At 38.7% G+C, this 19,446-nt stretch overlaps 1 protein-coding gene across 7 annotated transcripts in view; it reads right to left on the bottom strand.

Annotated features, from left to right (window-relative positions):
• gramd1bb (GRAM domain containing 1Bb) overlaps positions 1 to 19,446 on the bottom strand; it is a 78,650-nt gene that overhangs the window by 35,538 nt on the left and 23,666 nt on the right. For 2 of the 7 annotated variants that reach the window (XM_049726434.2, XM_049726435.2), the window contains exons 4-5: positions 14,935 to 15,021; positions 13,526 to 13,552 (exon numbers count right to left, since the gene is read on the bottom strand). In XM_049726434.2, coding sequence (XP_049582391.1) covers positions 13,526 to 13,552; positions 14,935 to 15,021 — 114 coding nt within the window. Of the gene's footprint in view, positions 1 to 970; positions 1,458 to 5,244; positions 5,322 to 7,352; positions 7,397 to 9,822; positions 10,158 to 13,159; positions 13,184 to 13,525; positions 13,553 to 14,355; positions 14,494 to 14,934; positions 15,022 to 19,446 lie in introns of those variants that run through there. The other 5 variants (XM_068651302.1, XM_049726437.2, XM_049726441.1 and 2 more) reach the window with 5 other exon arrangements.

Below are 19,446 nucleotides of genomic sequence, written 5' to 3'. Positions count from 1 at the left end.
CTAACATGACATTTGCATTAGTGTCTGAGAGTGAGGATAACGTGAGATCCAGCTGGATTTGGTCCAACTACAAAGATCTGCACGTACATGAGGTTACGCAACAGTGTGGTGGCCAGACAGGTCAGCCTCCATTTCAGTATAAAAGGCAAAAGGATGCTAACAGATGGTGCTTCAACTCATGACTATCAGGGTGATTAAGGGATGGCAGACTAAAGTCTAACAGTGTTTATGTGCAATGGGTGCCTGAGACACACAAATCATCAGGAACACAGAGTTTGCTGACACAACACAATCAATCTCATTAAGCTCATCAAGTCTTGAGTGGTCACCAAAGAACCAAGCGGGATGCACGTTGCCGAAATAAGCTCTCCCTTTCACTTTTGTTTTTGTCTCGCTCCCCCTGCAGTGCTCTGTAATTTATCTAAAAATACCACGCAAAGAAGAGGAGGAGAAGGAGCGTAAACAAACAAGGGGAGGAGATGATGAAAGAAAGGAGGGCAGCTGGAAAAAAAAAAAGGATTGCACGCAGTGAGCGAAGGCGGAAAGTTAGCCACCTGGACGTGGATGCGTGCGCCCATGTGAGGGATGACGGAGAGCATGTGCTTGGTCCTATTATTATTTTATTATTTTTTCAGCCACGTGAGCGCCTCTCCTCAGCTGCTCTGTGCTCAAATTGAGCCCACCAGAGGGGAGCAGAGCGAGGTCACCACTGTCACAGTCTGAAAACAAACACACGAGTCCACACTGAATGCATGCAGGCTCTAACACGTATGTATGCGCCTTACGACATGCATTGTGTTTAATTGTCTAATCAGTCTCGCACGATACTGCATCACAGGTGTTAACCCATTTAACCACCACTGGAGTCTAGACTATGTCTGCGCTCTTCTTTGCAATCACAACTGCTTCAAACGTGCACAATTGCAATGAGTACATACAGACATGTTCTCCTTCTCATTTTGCACCTTACCAGGCGAGCTTGAAGCTTTTCATCAGTACAGCGAGGTGTGTCTAATGTCCATAGCATGTTGTGGGCACCAGGCTGCCCGCTGATGCCGCTGCATGCTGACTGACAGCCTCCTCCACAATCCTCACCTCCCATGCACGCAACCAAAGCAAAGCCACAGTCTTCCGACAGGACGGATGTTTTTTGGGGCTGACCAAAATCCACAAGGATTTGCCTCGCTCCCTGTTACATTCTGTGCCGCAGTGCTGTGCGCTTGTGCCAAAAATTCACATTCTTTTTTTTTTTTTTGTTTTCCCTGAAGAGAAGCAGGTGAGCCAGCAGTGCGACGATGCGATCTACAGCATGAAGAGAAAGAGTTAAGAACGGCACAGAAAAGCAAACACGGTTGATCCTTCTAACATCCGAGTCTCTGACTGAGAGCGTTTCCACTTTGCTGGCTCAAACTCTTCCCCCATGGCTCCCTCAGCCACTGCCTCTGCGGATGAAAGCTGCACTTGCTGTGCTCATAGTGAGCAGGCGCGAGATAGCTCCCCTCCCCCTCCCCTAACACCCCTTCCCGTTCTGTCTCTGTCCACTTCCCTAGATGGCTCCCTTTCGCTTCTTTGTAAGATAAGCCCGGCTGACCCGGAGTGCAGGACGGCATCGCTGATTGTAGCCGTTGGCCATCCCATCCTCCACGCTAAGTATGAGAAGGCTATTTAGAGCGGGACCTGCTGCAATTTTTCTCTTTCATCTTGGGCTTTAGCCTTGCCCAGTGTCAGTCGACAATATTCATCACCTAATGTGATTCTAACCAGAATGTACAGAGCAGCGCATTTTTTAATTAAAATACTTCAATGAAAAAAAAAAAAGACATTTTACTCTTGAGCACTCCATCTCTAATCAAATCAGCAACTATAACATCATGTTTAGCAAGCTATATTTGAAAAGGATTAACCTTTACAGCACCGCAGTCGCACTGTCAAATCAAGCAGTGCTTGTTTAATCTGCAAGGTCAGAGGAGTCAGAGAGCAATGAGCCAAAGACTTCCAAGAGAAGCTGTCATTTCCCCCAAAAAAACCCAAGACCGTAATGGGTGACAGAGCGACATTCTTGTGGCTCGAACTAGTGTCCATACTCCAAACAAATTATGCTTCATTAGCTATTAATGAAACTAATGCATCAATGCTAACTAACTGGTGCCTAGTGAAAAAAAGTTGAAGTCTACTTGAGGAACTATTTCAAATTGGTTGATATTGCGACTAAAGTGTTTCAGTGGTTAGATTTCTTTTGCTTTGTATGTAAAACAAAATTTTGCATTTTATGAGTGTCGATGGTGAGCTAGTGCATATTCCAGCTGATTTAGCAAGAGGCATCATACACCAAAACAAAAAAGATTGCATTGCACGGCAACAACAGGGAGTGCAAGTGCTGTTGATTCAGTCTCAACTTTTTTGCTGGCTAAAGAAGAGGTGATTGCAAATTAGATAGCCGCAGCCTGCTACAGTAGTTGGCATGCACCCAGAGAGCATTATACTGCTTAATATGACAAAAGATTACAAGTAGAAGTTCTGAACTTTCATTTACCATTGCTTGCTAACGACTAGGGATGGATTTATTTGTTTTGAACCTTCACTGTGACAAGTTTTAGCCACAAATACCAACATGAATCATTCTGCCATTGCCCATTTAAACACAGGATCCAATGTTTAACTCTTCAAGAAAAAAAAACTCACTTTTTTTTAATGTTATTATCATTCACCCATTTTCTACACCACCTGTCATTCGACTTAAGGGACTATCTCAGTTGATTTTGAACGAGAGATTAATCACCAGCCAATCACAGGGCACCTTTATTTAGTTATAGTAACATAAAAATTAAGCGTCTATAAGTCAATTATTCTTTCCTTGTCACTTAAGATAATTTACAACGCAAATAGCATCCCTAATCAGATTGCACCGCAATATGATCCAGTTACTTGAGTAAAACAAAGAGGAAGGAAAGACAGTGAAAGACTTTCCAGCCCACGTCAGATCAGAACAGACACGAGGCCCCTGTCACATTCTATTGTTAGTCAACGGAGAGACAGCAGGGAGAAGAAAGTGAGGAAAAAGCAGGACAAGATGGCAGTGCAACGCAGCAAGAGCTTTCAGCTAGAGCACAGTACGTCGTCTCACACAGAGTCCATCTGGTGTCCACCTAGTCGTGGTGCTAGCGCTAGCCGAGCAAAAGAGAAAATACATCCTCCAAAGGTGCACTTGCTGACAGTCCTAATTCATGACTCAGTCCCATAACAAGCGGAACATCCTAAACTAGATGTATTACTAATGCGAGAGGATGTATATAAGTCTACAAAAATTAACAAAAGCAGGCAGACACAGTGACATTTAATAAACTTGCAAAAATGCATTGTTTTAAATATATATTAAGGAATATGAATCTTAAAACATGTTTGTATTGGTTGGCTTTCGTCACGTATGTTGTGCGGTATGCTAGTTACTAGTCTGCATGTTGGAGAGAAACACAGTGGTGCTGAATGGACAGCTCCGCATCAGAAAAGTCAACGAGTCACGTCATTGTATTTTTTTTCCCCTCATTGATGCCCCCTGCTGGCTAATTTACAATGACGTTTTGTTGAAACCCATTCATGAATTTATTATCGGTACAGCTTGGAGCCGATACCAGCTACCTTTAGTGTAACGGGACTAGGTACAAATGTACATAAAGATTGAAATCTTCAAGTGTGGAGCTCAGAATGAAAGATGTATATGGTTTCAAGAAAACTGTATTCAAAATGGACACCATCTCAAAATTCTTTGCAGTTAGTCTCATGGCTAAATCGTGGCTGCATAACGAAAGATGGCACGTTGATGCTGATGCATGACATAGTCAGAAACTAAAGTAATACTTCATGATCAGGTCTAGCCCCATATAAATGCCAAAGTCAGATGCAGACGGCCTGCTGTGTGAGTGCCATGTGTTGCATGAATAAAAGAACAAAGCACTAACAGTAAAGCTCTTATTTTAAAAGCGGTCTCCCTTCCATTCCCTGGTTCAGCAGCAGCGGCAAACAAGATGAAAATAGACTCAATAAACCCCTGTCGCATACTCATCGTAATTATAACACAAAGAGGAATGGGGGGGAGGTTAATGTTGGGATTATCAAGATTATTACAGACAACACAATGGAGATAGAACACTATATAGTAATATGATGAAACAATAACCGCATTTCCACACACAGAGGCTGGACCGTTTGTTTACAGGTAACTGTATTATTATTATGAATAATAATATTATGAATTACTATTATATAATCGCTAAACAAAACAACAACAAAACAAACCACAACAAACAAAACAAACAACTTTGTAAAGTAAAGTAAATTAATTAGACTACCGGACAGTTTAAGGTTAATGCCAATCTGCCCGATTTGACCCTCACCAGTAATTGCTAACCATAAATTCCCATTTAAGTAGTTATTATGATTGCATTCCTGAACAGGAAAAAATTAAAGTTTTAGGGATTGAATGTCATGCTTGATTAATTTTTGATTTATCGGTTGAACCCAATGAAACCCTCAAATTAGGGTGGAAAATGGGATTCAAAATGGTCAAATGTAGGAAGCTCACAAAATCTGTATTAAAGCATTTCGAGAGTGGAGTCTGCCTTCTTGTTTTAATGACTGGTGTTGAAATACATTTGTTAAGCACTAGTTAAAGAAAAAAAATAGTGATGACTGTGTGTGATAGGAAAGTCCCCACATTTTCTTTGTGCTATTAAATATGTCACAATTATTCCAGAATTTTATCAGAACATATTGTTTAAAATATTTTTGTGATGTGTTTGCTAACATTTAAAAAAAAGGTTCAGCTGCAAATATTCTTTTTTTATGTCTTCAGTCTAGATATGTGCACATATATGCAGGTCCCAATAGTTGCTGATCATAATTGCTGTTTTACTGTCTTTGTTTACCTGCCAGATCCAACAGATGGAATTGAGTGACCAGACCAGCTAATTTTGGTCTCTTTGTTCTGCATAATTAATTGCATTGTTGTAAAAGGTGGTGATTGATAAATAAATGTACCAACTGAAACTAAAAAAATACGTATATACGTAAACATGTATTTGTGTTAAGGTGTTTTAGTTTTGCACATTGAGAATAAGAGGATGTGCAAATATACTCGACTTAAAAGAAGTGAAGAAGTTGGATTCAATGTATACGATTGTGTGGGTGTGTTCACAGGCTGCCTACACCAAGCCGCACAATGCCATTGCCACTGTTTACAATTTTTACCTGCGGCTCAAGCTCTTATGCAGCACATCCGTGAGTCATCGCATCATGACCTTGAGCTCCTCCAATTCGCCCCGACACTGTTAGAAAAAGCGACACAAACGGGATCAGCTTCCCGATTGCCTCCAGATCTAAAACTTCATCCCAGAGCTTTAATCGTATTAGTTCTACAATTGAGAAGGACAATATTTATTTTTTAATTCACATGCAGCATGTTATATACACGTTTAGTTTAATATCCTGAGATTAAGCACACTAACTACGTGATCAACAATAGTACGTGGGAATTTCATTTAGAAAGTAATGAAAATGAATTTGGAACTTTGTCACAAAATAATGTAAGGCCTGTCAGACCCTTTGTAGAAAAAGTAATACATTTCATTTTTGAGGCCAATTTAAGTTTCCATTAAAATTATCAATGTTATTTTAAAGTTTAATAGTAAATTAAAATAACTTATATATGGCAAGGGTTAGTGTCAGGATTGAGGCATATTTTCAGGAATAAAATATATATCATACTTGCAGGGCGCAGAGTGGAAAGGTTCATGGGTAATCAGTTTTCCATCAATTTGATGACAGCAATTTTCATAGACTCGTGTACAAGTTTACTTTGAAATCAAACTAAAAACAACCAAAATTCTTCACATTTATAACATGCATAACTTATCACATTAACATATGAGCATGACCGAGGACCAACGTCATCATACTAGTATGTAATGGTGGTATGGAAGTAGAACGATCAATCATATTCCAAAAATTGATGGAATACAGGCCTGGATGGAGAAATATTGACCAACTCCACTGTAACGTCACCGCCCACTGGACAATCGGCACTTGCTGCCACAGTGACAACCCTGATTACAACATATATCACCCACTGATGCGAGTCCGAAGCTTCCGGGCCACATTTGGACCTTTGTCTGCTATTTGGACCTAGAAATGTGCCGAGAACTTAACACTAAGTCATGAAGAAGCACAAGCACTGACTTGGCTTTATCTGGTTGCTATGCCATTATCACCCACAAAGCACAAGGAACTGACAAGGACACCACTCGAGCTATTTTGAACCTCGTGAATGATCCACGTCACTTGTGAAAACAAAGCAACAAGGCCTCACAACTTTCAAGCATTTCAGTCTGCATAGCCTTCATACTGAAAGGAAAAAAAAAATTGCATTGCATAAATTGGATGTTGTGTATGATTTGTATGGGCTGTTCAAGAGATGGGGTGTTCAAAACACTGCGGTGCTAGCTCTGCAAAAACAACACCACAGGTAAATAGGAGTCTATTTGGCCTGTGTTATGCTGATTGAACATCTTGTATTTTGCCATTTTCACAACAGTCATATATCCTTTTCACTACCTGGATGTTTCAGTTCAGTGTAAAATTAGCAAAATGTTGGATATTGACAAGAAAAAACCAAAACGAGTGGAAATGTAAGCAACTGAAGCATATATCCTGACCTTCAGTCCTAGCTTGACACTCAAATCCAACATATCTTACAAAGCGATATGATTTATAATATTGCTAAACAGTCTTTGACATCTGACATCATTTCGCGTGGTATATAAAAGTGAGATTAATGTGCAAACAGGTAATAGTAATACCTTAAACCGTGGTTCTCAAACTTTCTGCACCTAATACCTCAAACAAAAAAAAATACTAAGCTCAGTACTGCTACTAAGTGCTTCTATCATGATCAACATTACAATACAGTAGCGTAGTTGCCCAAGTGCTTAACATTGTGCTTAATCATAGGAAAATAAACACTTTACTTCAATTATAAATCAATCAAAATGTATTGTATCAATGTTAAAAAATTGTCGCAAGATAACATTTTACACACTGTTCCTAAAGATAAATCTGAATTATATTGATTGTAACTGATACAATTGACCACGATGGAAAGGGCATGAATGTAAAAAACATTCGATGAGCTTGTTGGATATTAAACTGTAGCGTTCCCTTTGACGGTGGGCCGGCATACAGTATAGTCCAGCGCATCATAACCATAATTGACTTTTTTAAAGAGTAATAAATGCTTCAAGTAGAATATTTTTTGCCTCATGGCATCACTTTTTTATATGAGGAGTATCTTTATAGCCTACCTTTGAGGTTTCCATATCAGTTTCTTCCACTTCTTTTGCTTGGCCTATCAGTGAGGGTACAGAAAAGGAAGTGAGAGGCCTTGGTATAAACTCATATTTGTGTAAACATAATGAGAAACTAGTGTTCATGTGTATACTGTATAATATTAGTACAGTTGAACAAAGGGATCGCAAAGTCTTCAATTAAAATACGGCTGAAAGCCTTATCATATTGTGACATTCTTCACCACATATTCAGTGATGTTGCCAGAGGAACAAGACACATTTTCCATCATCTCCGAGTCAGACCTCACACACAATGACATGCATTTGTGTGTGTTTAATCGCATGTAGAGTACAAAGTGACACAGCCCCTTTCACTCCAGTGTCAGTGACTCAATAATAGGCGCCCACATGTGTCATGAATCACTGTGATCACAAGCCCACAAATGCTCCTTCACCTATTCCTTCCATGTATTCTTTGCATTCGAAATTGACCTAGACATTGGATGCTACAGTCATTGATGTGTCACTATCTTCTGCTTGCCATTAGAGCTTAATATGCAAAATATTATAAGTGGTGTGTGGTTACTTGAAAAAAGGCCTGGAGAAGAAGGATATATTGTGACCAAATTATTTACAAGGCAGAGGCAAGCTACGTTATTGATGAAGACATTGGAGCATCTGCAGGCTACATTAATCATGTTAGTGATGAAGGATGACCCTAACATGTACTTTTAGTTAATGCACATGTTGTGGCACAAATGCATCACAGAGGATAAATCATCCATTCTGATGCCTTTCACTAAAAGACTGTAAAAATGCTAAAGACCCGGTAAAGAAAATGTCTTTCATGTGGTTCGGTCTATTTAAGTGTCCCTGCTATGGATAACCAGTCGGATAGGAGTGTGTATATGCAAAGTAAAAGTGCATTTACTTGTGGCCTGTGCAAAAGACGGAAACATTAGTGTAATCACCATTTACTCATAAACATAAAGACAATGTGAAATACACGGTGAGTCACCAGATGCTTTGAGATGACTCAGCAGTGGGTGCCTGAATGCACACACATGAGCCATTAATAAATAAAGTGCATGTGAAATACAAATGCATGTGCCATGGAGATTTTTTTTTTTAAAGCAGTAAGTGGTAACTACAAGAGAACGAGTGTATACTTCATCTCTAACTGACACCGTGCCACCAATAAAAATCAATGCTGCCTATATTCAAGATAAATACAATTACATAAAAGAAGCAATTTAGTAGAAATGGGTATGATATAGGGCTGCGTGATGATGGAAAAACATGCCATATGGGTGTTGAAAATGGTGACATCAAAATTAGGATATTTAACGCAACTAAAGAAATTATATTTTTATGCTTGGCAGGAAGAAATAGATAAATGTTTCTATGTGGCAAAGTACGGTTCAATGTATTCTTAGATAATTAATTCATTCTAATAACTTAGATGAATACAGTTATTTAGTGTTAGGAATGCCACTCCATATTGTACATTCAAGGTTGCATCTGATTGGGCAAAATCGGATAAAAACATACAATTCCATATGGAAATAAGTGCGTGTCTATGTGATATGCAATTTTTTTATATACTATATTGTGCAGCCAAAGTAGGATATACATTGATTGATTATTTTTATTCGAGAGAATTATATGAGATTGTTTTTATCAATAAAACTGGTAGGAATGGATTTCACTACAGAAAGCAGCAGAAGAAGTAAATCAATGAGGTCAACTTGTTTGCTGGGTTTACTGACAGCAGAACAAATGTGGGTTTAACAGAAATAAAATGTTGTTCTCTTGCATTTCCCCAACATAATACTATGCTATGTTGAAATAGAGAGACATTTGGTGCAAAACCAGTTTAAACAAAAAATTAAAAAACAAAACATTTGATGTTAAAGTCTTTCTACTAATGATGGAGATTGTGGTTGTTTCATTGTAGGTCACACTTGTGCAGTCTAAGGCTAACTAGAAAAGATCCTCCCCAGTCCTCATTTCAATGCACATATACAGACTCGTAATCGTGTGATGATAAACGATTCTCTTGAGTTTTATTTTTTCAGAATTCCAATGTATTCTATTTTCCAGATGTATGTGAGAAATTGATCATTCATCATGTATTGATCATTGACCATATATTGTAGCAATATATTCCAGGATGATTTAATGCCTAGAGTTAATTTATGTAACCCCCCCTACAAAAAAAGAATTCACAGCTTATATACCTAAACAGTAAATCTGAGCAAATGCACCTCAGAGTTTTTTTTAACCACCCTTATCTAAAGCAGGTTGATCTAGTTTGTCAGTGAAGCCAAAATGGACATTTAATTCAGCAGAATAAAACTCCATGGCCAACAAACATGTAATTTAACATCATGCAACTTTTGAAATAGTAGGATTTGAGTAACTCATAAGATAACAATACTCGAAAGGGTTACCGATGCACCAAGTAACAAAAATCCAACCTAACCTTCTGTTTGTGCATGGTGAACAGGTGGACACCATCCTGGCCTCTCTACTCGCTCTCATGGCCTCTCTTCAATCACTTCAATTCTGCTCTTTCGTTGTCACTTGTCCGGAAAACATCACCAAGCCTCATTCCAGCCCCTCGCTGCCTCCACACGCAAAAATCAGCTCACATTTGGCGACAAGTCAAATCACAGATGAGTGATTCACCTGTTTCTACTAAACGGACTGCTAAGGAAGCCAGAAGATGTCCGGACAGCAAGGATATTTCTGTCTCAGCACAAACACATCCTCAAAAACCTGTTCTTGTTGTCTTAAATGCGTCATTAATTTAATCCAAAATAAACATAAAAAAAGAAATAGCCATTTTTTTGCTCAGGCGTTGCACGACCTCGTTTCCAAACTCATCGGTTCAAATGTGAGCCGCTGAGGCATGGATGAGCAGTCGCACGAGGGAGGACGGCTCAAGGATGCGAGTGTTCTGATTGGCTGGCTGGCTATGGTGTGTGTGTGGGAAGGTCCCTTTGGTAGGCTCACAGAGAATGGCTGTGCTCAATAAGGGTGGTCCTGCACCTCCTCTCATCCCCCCCCAGGCTTCATCACGCTCCATCCTCCGATTTCTCTCTCACCCTTCCTCTCTTTCCCATCAATGGGCAGCGAAGCAGATGAAACTAGGCTGCGACCGCGTCGCCAAATTAATCATTTTCAGACATAACTACCCCGGTTAAGCCGGTGACCTAATTTTACCAAGACGTGTTCTTACATCATGGTCAAAACATCATGCTGAGCTTGTGTGCAGCTGCAGCTGGACCCGCAGAGCGGGGGCACAGCGCTAACTGATGAGGATCCAAACATTTCCAACAAAACACAGCAGATGTTTCTGAGCATCAACAACTGCTTTGACTAGACATTTTATTAGGTACACTTGCACAACCGAATGAAAGTGAAATGGAAAAACAATTACATTTTGAAAGCCAGCTACAACGTTTCATCTTACAACACGCTATGAACACAAGATGAGACTGGTCAGCTTGTTGAAGACAAAATCATTTGCAGGGTTCTTACTAAATACATGAACTACTTTTCATGTAATGGTGGGCTGTATTGTCCATTGTCATTTTATTTTATTTGACTGGATGACAGTCTGTCAAAATATGTCTTCAGGTCAAATTGGTCCGAGGTGCAAAAAATATTGATTGTGCTGAACTAATATCAATAATGTCATGATTGTGTTGATTTTGGCACAACATTCATCACACTACAAACAACTACTAAATAAAACTTCAGTAGTTCAACATCTACTGTACAGTAATGCCTTGAATATCTGCAGTTTGTTATTGCCAAATTCAGCTACTATATATTTTTTTTTTTCCAGGGAAACACATCCCTGGCTATTTGCTGAAAAACTCGCCTATTGATAATTTTGACGTTTTTTTTTTTCCTTTTATTCTGTAAAATGCCAAATCCCTGTCCCATAGGAAAGTAGTAAAATAGTCAGGTGGAACTATATGTTGAAGTGATACTACTTTAATATATTATTAGTAGTGATAGTATTATTTTTTTTGTTGCTTACTGGTAGCTCACCCGTGAACCTGATGTGCGTCTCTATGAGGCTCCAGACTCGAAAGATCAGATTATGCTGCGGAAGCAAAGATCTCTCAAACCCCAGACAAATATCGATCATACTGCAATTGAGACAGCGAAGAGCAATGAGGGCATCACATCGAAAGACTAAAAAAGAAACATATAGAACATATGTATCCAAATCTACAAATATACCAGCATCACATTGACCCCTGACCCTTATGTTCTGGAGGAACACTTTAATCTAGTACAAACACTGCCTTCTAGATTCATAATATACCTGATTGAAGGCAAATCAGACATTTCCAGATACTCTATCAGCTAGCCACTTCATCATACATTATTTAGACCTTGTGTTGCTGTAATAAAGTAATCAATCTTTGTATGGACCACTTACTCTCGACCTCAAGTACCTGCAGTGAGATCATAAGGAATGCAAACGACAAACAAAAGGGAGAGCCTAATTCGATTTAATAAAAATATTGTAAATGCACTAATTTTGCTTTTTGTTAGGTCAAAACATAAAAATATAATTCGCAGTATGTATCTTATCAGCATATTTGTGACTACATTCTGATCATTTTTCATGCCCTCCTATCTTGGCACACCGCATAATTCCAGCACTATTCCAAAAATAATGCAGATGAGAAATCATGCAAGTGCTTGTTCCTTCTACAGAGGAAAACTTTGTTTTACACACACAGTGGCGCTACCTAGATGTTGACGTGGCATTTATGTGCTAATTCTTTGTTGTATTGATATATCAATACAAACTGAATTAAAGTATTTCAAAGCTTGTTTTCAGCAGGATCTATAAAACTGCTACCAGCTGATTCCATTCTCTGTTCAGACAAACCTGAACAATGCTGCTTTCCGTTATATTCTTCAGCTAAGATCCAAAGTACAGCTGCTCATTTCACTATGAACTAAATATCGTACAATGATGTATATAGTGTACAATAACTAATAAAAAAATTACTGAATGTCTAACTCCAACCACAACAATAAATATCCTGACAGTGTCACAGGGAAAGACCATATTAAATCACTCAAATGTTAAAAATTAGATTGTGTACAAGGTTTGTTAATCATTTGAGCCTTGACGCAACAAAGGCAAATGTCCTGCACTTCTTGGCTGTGGCTAAAAGAGGTGCTCTTGATTCAGTTTCAGTTTGTTGAGCTTTTCCATGCAAGACTGATGTGAAAACAGAGGCTTGGAATACTCAGCAAGAGATTCATTCATTATAAATGTTTCAAGTAAATGTTAAATTTGCTTCCACTGTTGGTCAAGGAAATTTAGTCAAATCCTCATATCTGCTGTAACCTAAAGACACCTAATGTAACCTCTGGTAGGAGTTTTTTTTTCCATGTAAAAGCATATATGACACAAAAAATGGTAGGATATGAACATAAATTAAAGCCTTTATGTAATGTGCAGTTGAGTATGGTCTTCCTAGCTCTGTCAGTACCAATTATGCATGACCGACCAACTAATACATACCAAAACAGACACGCACGCACTAAACATACAGGCATCCCAAATACAAAATGTCAACTCACTGCCTATTCACAAAACATGCCCACATGAACACTTTCAATACATGCTATAGTAACAACGCTTGACCAGCAGAGTGCACCAAAACAATGCCCAAAGGCTTATTTTACAACCGTTCAGAGAATCATTCATCATTTAATAAAACCAAGACAAGCACAAAAGATTTGTATCTGATCATCTCAAAATCATCATCTTGGCCTACCTTTTCAGCTTCAACCCCATCACAAGGATACTTCTGGATATATCATCGGGTGAGTTCACACAAGTTTGCTGCCGAACACACTGACATCTCCACAGCACTGTATCCACAGCTCACAAACCCCCCTTGTTTGTGTTGTTCCAGCAATCAAAGCCAACAATGGCATTCCATGGCTTGCAACTGCATTGAGTCCACAGGCAAAGCACATTTAGACACATTGCTTGTCACACACAAAGCCATCAATGTGTGTCAAACATGGAATGGGAGGGCTCGTTTGGGTCGAATGGGACGGCAGCGGCAAAGGCGACCATACTGTGCCCCACAGCAAGTTTAAGCCCAACAAATCAGGTCACAATCTTGCACACTCACCTGATTTTGTCGGCTGCACTGTCAGACCTGCACACAGACAAACAGAAGAAAAACAATTGTATTGGTTTAGTGGAATGGAAACAGGAGTTCAGAATAATCAAAAAGATATTTTCACATTCCTTCATCGCAAACTGGTGATGGGAAATGAAGCTTCAAATTTGCTTCATGAACCAGTTGTATTTTTTCTCTTCATCTCGATGGCACTGATGGTTTGAAGATAGTGGTTTAAGAAATGTCAAGTCGGTGTGCTTTCAGAACAAAAATCCAAGTAAAAAAATACAACTGGCTCACAAAGCAAATTTGAAGCTTCATTTTCCCATCACTATCACAAACTATCACAAAGTTACATCTAAGTTTCAACTCAAGTTAATTTGCAATGCCGTCATTTACTGTTATATAAACTGTCATTTACTGTAAACATATGTTATATAAACATTTATGTCTGTATTCTGTAAATGCCACAGCGACGTTTCCTCACTATCTGCGGCATCTTCACCGATGAGTCATATTGCATGTCTTGCAAAGTCACCATATTGTGTTATTACATAATCTGATACACGCAGTTGTACGGATGGAACTGCACAAGCACATTCCTGACAATGACAACAAACCGGTCAGCGTCGCTAATACAGCCGGCAGCAGGAGTACTAATTAGCCGGCAGCCTGCTGCAACAACACCAGAAAATCTATCTGCACATTAAGCATTCAGCAAACTGACTGCAGCGACACAGGCAATAAAAAGTCATGAGAATGCAGCGAGACTAGTGGCAGAAAGTCCGTAACAGCACCCCCCCCCCCCCCCCCCCCCAGCAGATACGCAGCTGTTTTACCTGCAGAGGAGACATGACATTCCGTGCCCTCTAAAACCGGCCACAGAACGCCACTCGCCCTGCAAGAAGCTGCAAAAGCCCCTCGCTAGAAGAGAGGCGAGCAGCCAGGTATCCCATAGGTACTGCTCCGAGTTCATGCAAGAAGAGACGGTGCTAGAATAGCGCGTAGGAAGCGAGACTCCGAGAAAGAAGCGTGCGGCGAGAGCACGGAAATAATAAGTGGCGGTGTGGTAAACCGTGCACTGAGTCGAAACTGTCACTGGCTGCATTTATGCATCCCAAAATACCCTCATACCTTTCAACACTATTTTTATAACACCACCAAAATTTCCCTCCCTAAATCTAATACGCGAGGAGCATACTGTAAATTCAGAGGGGAAACTGGATTATTTATTGCCCGGAAAGAAAACGTGCCCTCTAGTGGACATTGTAGGAACAACGTCTAGTCATAGACGTATCAGTCGTGTTAATGGGTCGTGATTACTCTTCTCATGAAACAGTATCAACATGTGCTCCAGATGATAAGAATCAAACAGAGGACACAATGACCATTCAAAAAATTCAAACACTATTTCTCACCTCTCTTTGATAAATGGAGTCAAGAAACGAGCGGTTTCATCTTCATGGCTACTTTGTTGGCTGCTTTGCTGGCTACTCTGCTGGCTGCTGCAGTCACACAAGAGAAAAGTGAAGTTATTTCACAATTTATTCATGCCTTGAAACATACATGCACCTACAAGCAAGAAACACAGGTGCAAAATAAAAAATGTCTAGGACACTGAAAATAATATTAACTGCATCTTGTCCCAGTTATGAATGTGGGGTTATTTTGCATCGCAGCATGGATGGGTCCAGTGGGGCAAAAGTGGAGCATTATCCATCACGCTGGCCTAATTGTGTTGCTGTTCCAGCTGAATCAGCTGAATAACACGACACAAATGTCTTGCCCTGACCAACATACAGAAGATACATCTAATGCACTGGAATGTGACTGCTCTGCAAAACCAAGGACTTTACATTACATCCAATAGACACAAATAATCATGTTTTCGTACCAAAATCAAGAATTAAAAAGAAAATCAAACATAGTACACATATAGAAATGTTATAGTTTTTCTTAAATTGTAGATTGTCATTATTTAATATGATTTGCCAACTCATTCATGGAGGTTCCTTACATGCACATATCCGAGATTGACACAAGAGGGGGCTACATGACATCTAGGACTAATCTGTATTTGTGCTGGAAAAACGAGTTTTTGCATAGATTAAGCTAAAAAAAAAAAAAGCAGGATATGTTGTGGGCTCACACTAAATTATTTATTTGTGATGTAGAATTCATGAAGTAGCACTTTCAACATGACAGCATGGAGGCATAACCTATATAACATGATACTGGCATCCATAACCAATAGAAAACAAATAAGAATTGTGTTAATCATATATAATTGATGAATTCGTTCTTGAAGCAGTTAAAAAAAAAACGTATCACCCCACCAGCATCGGTGCTGCTTATTCACTCTGAAGAAGAACAAGACAAGGTAAACTGAACTAAACCCATAAAGATCTCCTCCACACATTCTTAATCTATTCAGTAAAACAATGTTGGCAAAAGTGGCATTCAGTATATTCAAAGAGAATTTCCCAAAACATTGAAAATCTAAAAAACAATGAATCAATTGTATTAAGATAAATGAGTAAAATGACAAATCCTAGCTGAATTGGTGTATATCTTAAAAAGTACAGAGAAGACAGTACTTGAAATTTAACTTGGGTTTTGAATTTAAATCAACCAAAAGTGGATCTACTTTGTATTTTAGTATCACACATGTCCGCTCATTGCCATGCAACAATGCCCATCTGCCCTCATGCATGCATTTAGTCATTGTCTATTATCAGCTGCTAACTTCATTAATACTGTTAATTCTTTTTAAACAATAATGCATTTCTACAAAATAATCACCATCTGGTCACCTGCTAGAGTTTCAATTCACATCCTCCACGTTCTTGTAGGATTTGGGGAACCCTTCCAAAATTTCAGAGAACTGGTTGATGATGTCTGCCCAGTACCTAAGACTCGCTTTTGGGAGGCACAAGTTGCCCCCTGGTGTTAAAGCCTTGCCTGTTAAAGGAATTGAACTTTAACTGAATACAAAACCATTGCTTGTAAGTCATTAATGATTCTGAGTCAGTGGCTGGGTCATTCAAGTCACACTCTTTTAAATGACCTTCCTAATGATGGACTAGCAAGGAATGTTTATAATCAAACTGCTGATCTGCTTTCATCTATAGAAGTTCAACAAGAGGCTCATTTAAATACTACTGTAGATAATTTTGAACAATACATTTCAAATGCTTTGTGTATATAAAAAGATAATATTGAAATGTTTACATAAGTTAGGGCAATGAAGTTCGAGTGAAAATGCAGTAGTACCTATTTCTGAAGAATTACCTAATCCTGTTTAAAAATTTCACTATATCACACAACATAGATTCAAGCACAGCACACTGAAAAAATGTACACAATTCAAAAGTATTGCAGATTTTAAAGTACTGGACAGATTGTCTAGTGGAATAATAACTTTTCATATGTATCTGATTGAAAAACAACCAATGTTGACCAATGTGTACCCATGGGGTCCCACAGCAATAAGATTCAAATCTTTCATTTAGTATGTTCTCAAATACGCACAGCTTGGTCACTGAACTCACAGTCTGTCTACAACAGTAACCTTTGTAAAGCAAAAGAAGCCAAGTATTCCATTAACTATATGAAAGGACTCATAATGTTTGCATATTAACCTTGCAGTTTAAAGACCAGTCATCATAGGTAAAGTTGCATAACCACATAAACGCCGTAAAAGTTTGGACACTGTTAGAACACTATACACGTATGACTTTGCACACAGAAAAAATATATCTACATTGTTATTCTAACGTCATAATTCTGTTTTGTTTTACAATTGTTATTATGAAAGCAGACTATTGTCTCCATTATGGCATTATTATCGAACCTTATCTGAGGAGAAATGGGGGGACACTTCTTAGAGCAGCCATTGAACAGTCTCTCTGCATGCAAGTATTTATGAAATTGTGGCCCTCGTTTTCCCCAAATGTTTGTCCTGTCTCTTCTCTACTACTTAAGGTTGTATTGTTGTCTTAGCATCGGTAATGCTGGTAACTCGTTCCAATAATAGCTGACAAGTAATTAGTTACCTAAGGCGTTAAGTTTAATTTAAGTTACTATTCAAAGACTAAATGCAATACTTTGTGACAAAATACAGATAGTCAACTGTTTATCCTCAAGGAAAACAGTAGCAGATAGTTGCCACTAGGCTGCAGAACTGAGTATCATGAAGCGCAAGTCATTCAATCACTGCGCAAAATTTAGCCACGGGTGCGTGATTTGCACATGCAGCAAAACTAATAGTTAAAATACAATAAAGCAGGTAAAATGCAACGTTTTGCTCACCAACAGGCACCCAACAAGCAACTGTAGATTATGGAACATAAAACATAAAAAAGATTGACATGAGGTGGGATGACGTCACCGACGCCAATCTCGGGGGGGAGTGACGGACGATTCATGCATGATTTGCACATGCAGCAAAACTAATAGTTAAAATACAATAAAGCAGGTAAAATGCAACGTTTTGCTCACCAACAGGCACCCAACAAACAACTGTAGATTATGGAACATAAAACAAAGATTGACATGAGGTGGAATGACGTCACCGACGCCCATCGTCTGGGGTGAGTGACGGACGATACGTTTTCAGCACCAAGATGTTCGTGTCTTCAAGCCAATACGGTCACTTTGTTGAGTCATGCCCTGTGGCAGCTACAGATGATAATATTAAGGGTGGTTGTACACTCATAACTCACTATAGTTATTAGTAAAGTAAAAATACATATTAAAAAAAATTCAAAAGTAGCAATAATATTGCTAGTCTCTAATAATTAATATCTAATTAATGTCTCTAGCACCACATCCCACCATGCATTGTGATTCACAAATAATACAGCAATGTATGTAAAATTCATTGTACAGAAATTTGCTAGAGAACACATTATTGTCAACCCTCTGATAAAAAATAAAGTAGTTATTCAGAGGCTGGAACAATTGCATTTTTGTTGATTTAAATGGAAAGATTTCTTGCACAGAGCCACACAATGCATTACATTGGTTAACCGAGGTTCCACTGTAATTTTCTAAATACCAGCCATTTTCAGACCCCTTTTTACACTAATTCTAAAAAAACATAAAAAAAGTACCAGTGAGTGAATGTGTGGAGTCTGACAAGCCATATAAATATGTCTTTGGGAGTGGATGAGTTCATTTCTGTTACAAATTAGACTAAAATTCTAATTCAAAAGATACCTGAGAATAAAAAATTTAATAAAAATAAAAAACAAAAAACATCCCACAGGTTAGCAATGCTGATTGGATAGAAAATCATTCTGAATGCACAGCAGTACAATGTGTTCTCACAGTGGAACATCGAAGAACCATTAATGTGTGGATAATTTATGACCCTATGACCGGATTCTTAAAAAATATGCTGTCTAAATGGCACCTTGCTTTCTGTTAAAGTGCTAAGCTAAAAAAGAGGAGATTTCAAGATGAGGGGAAGGAGGTCTGTGCTGATGGTCCACTGGCTATAATGACAGTTTCTTACTCAGAAATTATGCCTCTGGAGATATGGAATCTTAGAAAAAAGACAAGCCATTGAAGGTGTGAGTAATGAACCAATTGCTGTAAGTGGCCTCAGAGGATTTAGCACAGCTACCTGGCACACATTCCATATATCATCTCAAATCAGACTGAAAGGGAGCATCTGTCAAAAATGCACTGAATATGCTTTTGTGCTTGATTGTCTCGGTTCAATGATGCGATCTATTTTATCGGTTTTTGTTTGTCCTTAATATATAAAGTCCCCTTTGGATCCAAAGAAGAATGTCTCGTCAATAATTCAATACAGTGAACAAACTGAGACCGAGTTTGTTTACCTTATCTTCTGAATTGATGTCATCAATTTAAGAACACATGTTGTCCTGCTCAACTCTGAGAAAACATTTAACAAAAATGCA

The sequence above is a fragment of the Syngnathus scovelli genome, chromosome 7, assembly GCF_024217435.2.
Source record: "Syngnathus scovelli strain Florida chromosome 7, RoL_Ssco_1.2, whole genome shotgun sequence".
Lineage (NCBI taxonomy): Eukaryota > Metazoa > Chordata > Actinopteri > Syngnathiformes > Syngnathidae > Syngnathus > Syngnathus scovelli.
This window is presented reverse-complemented; position numbering and strand designations above follow the sequence as displayed.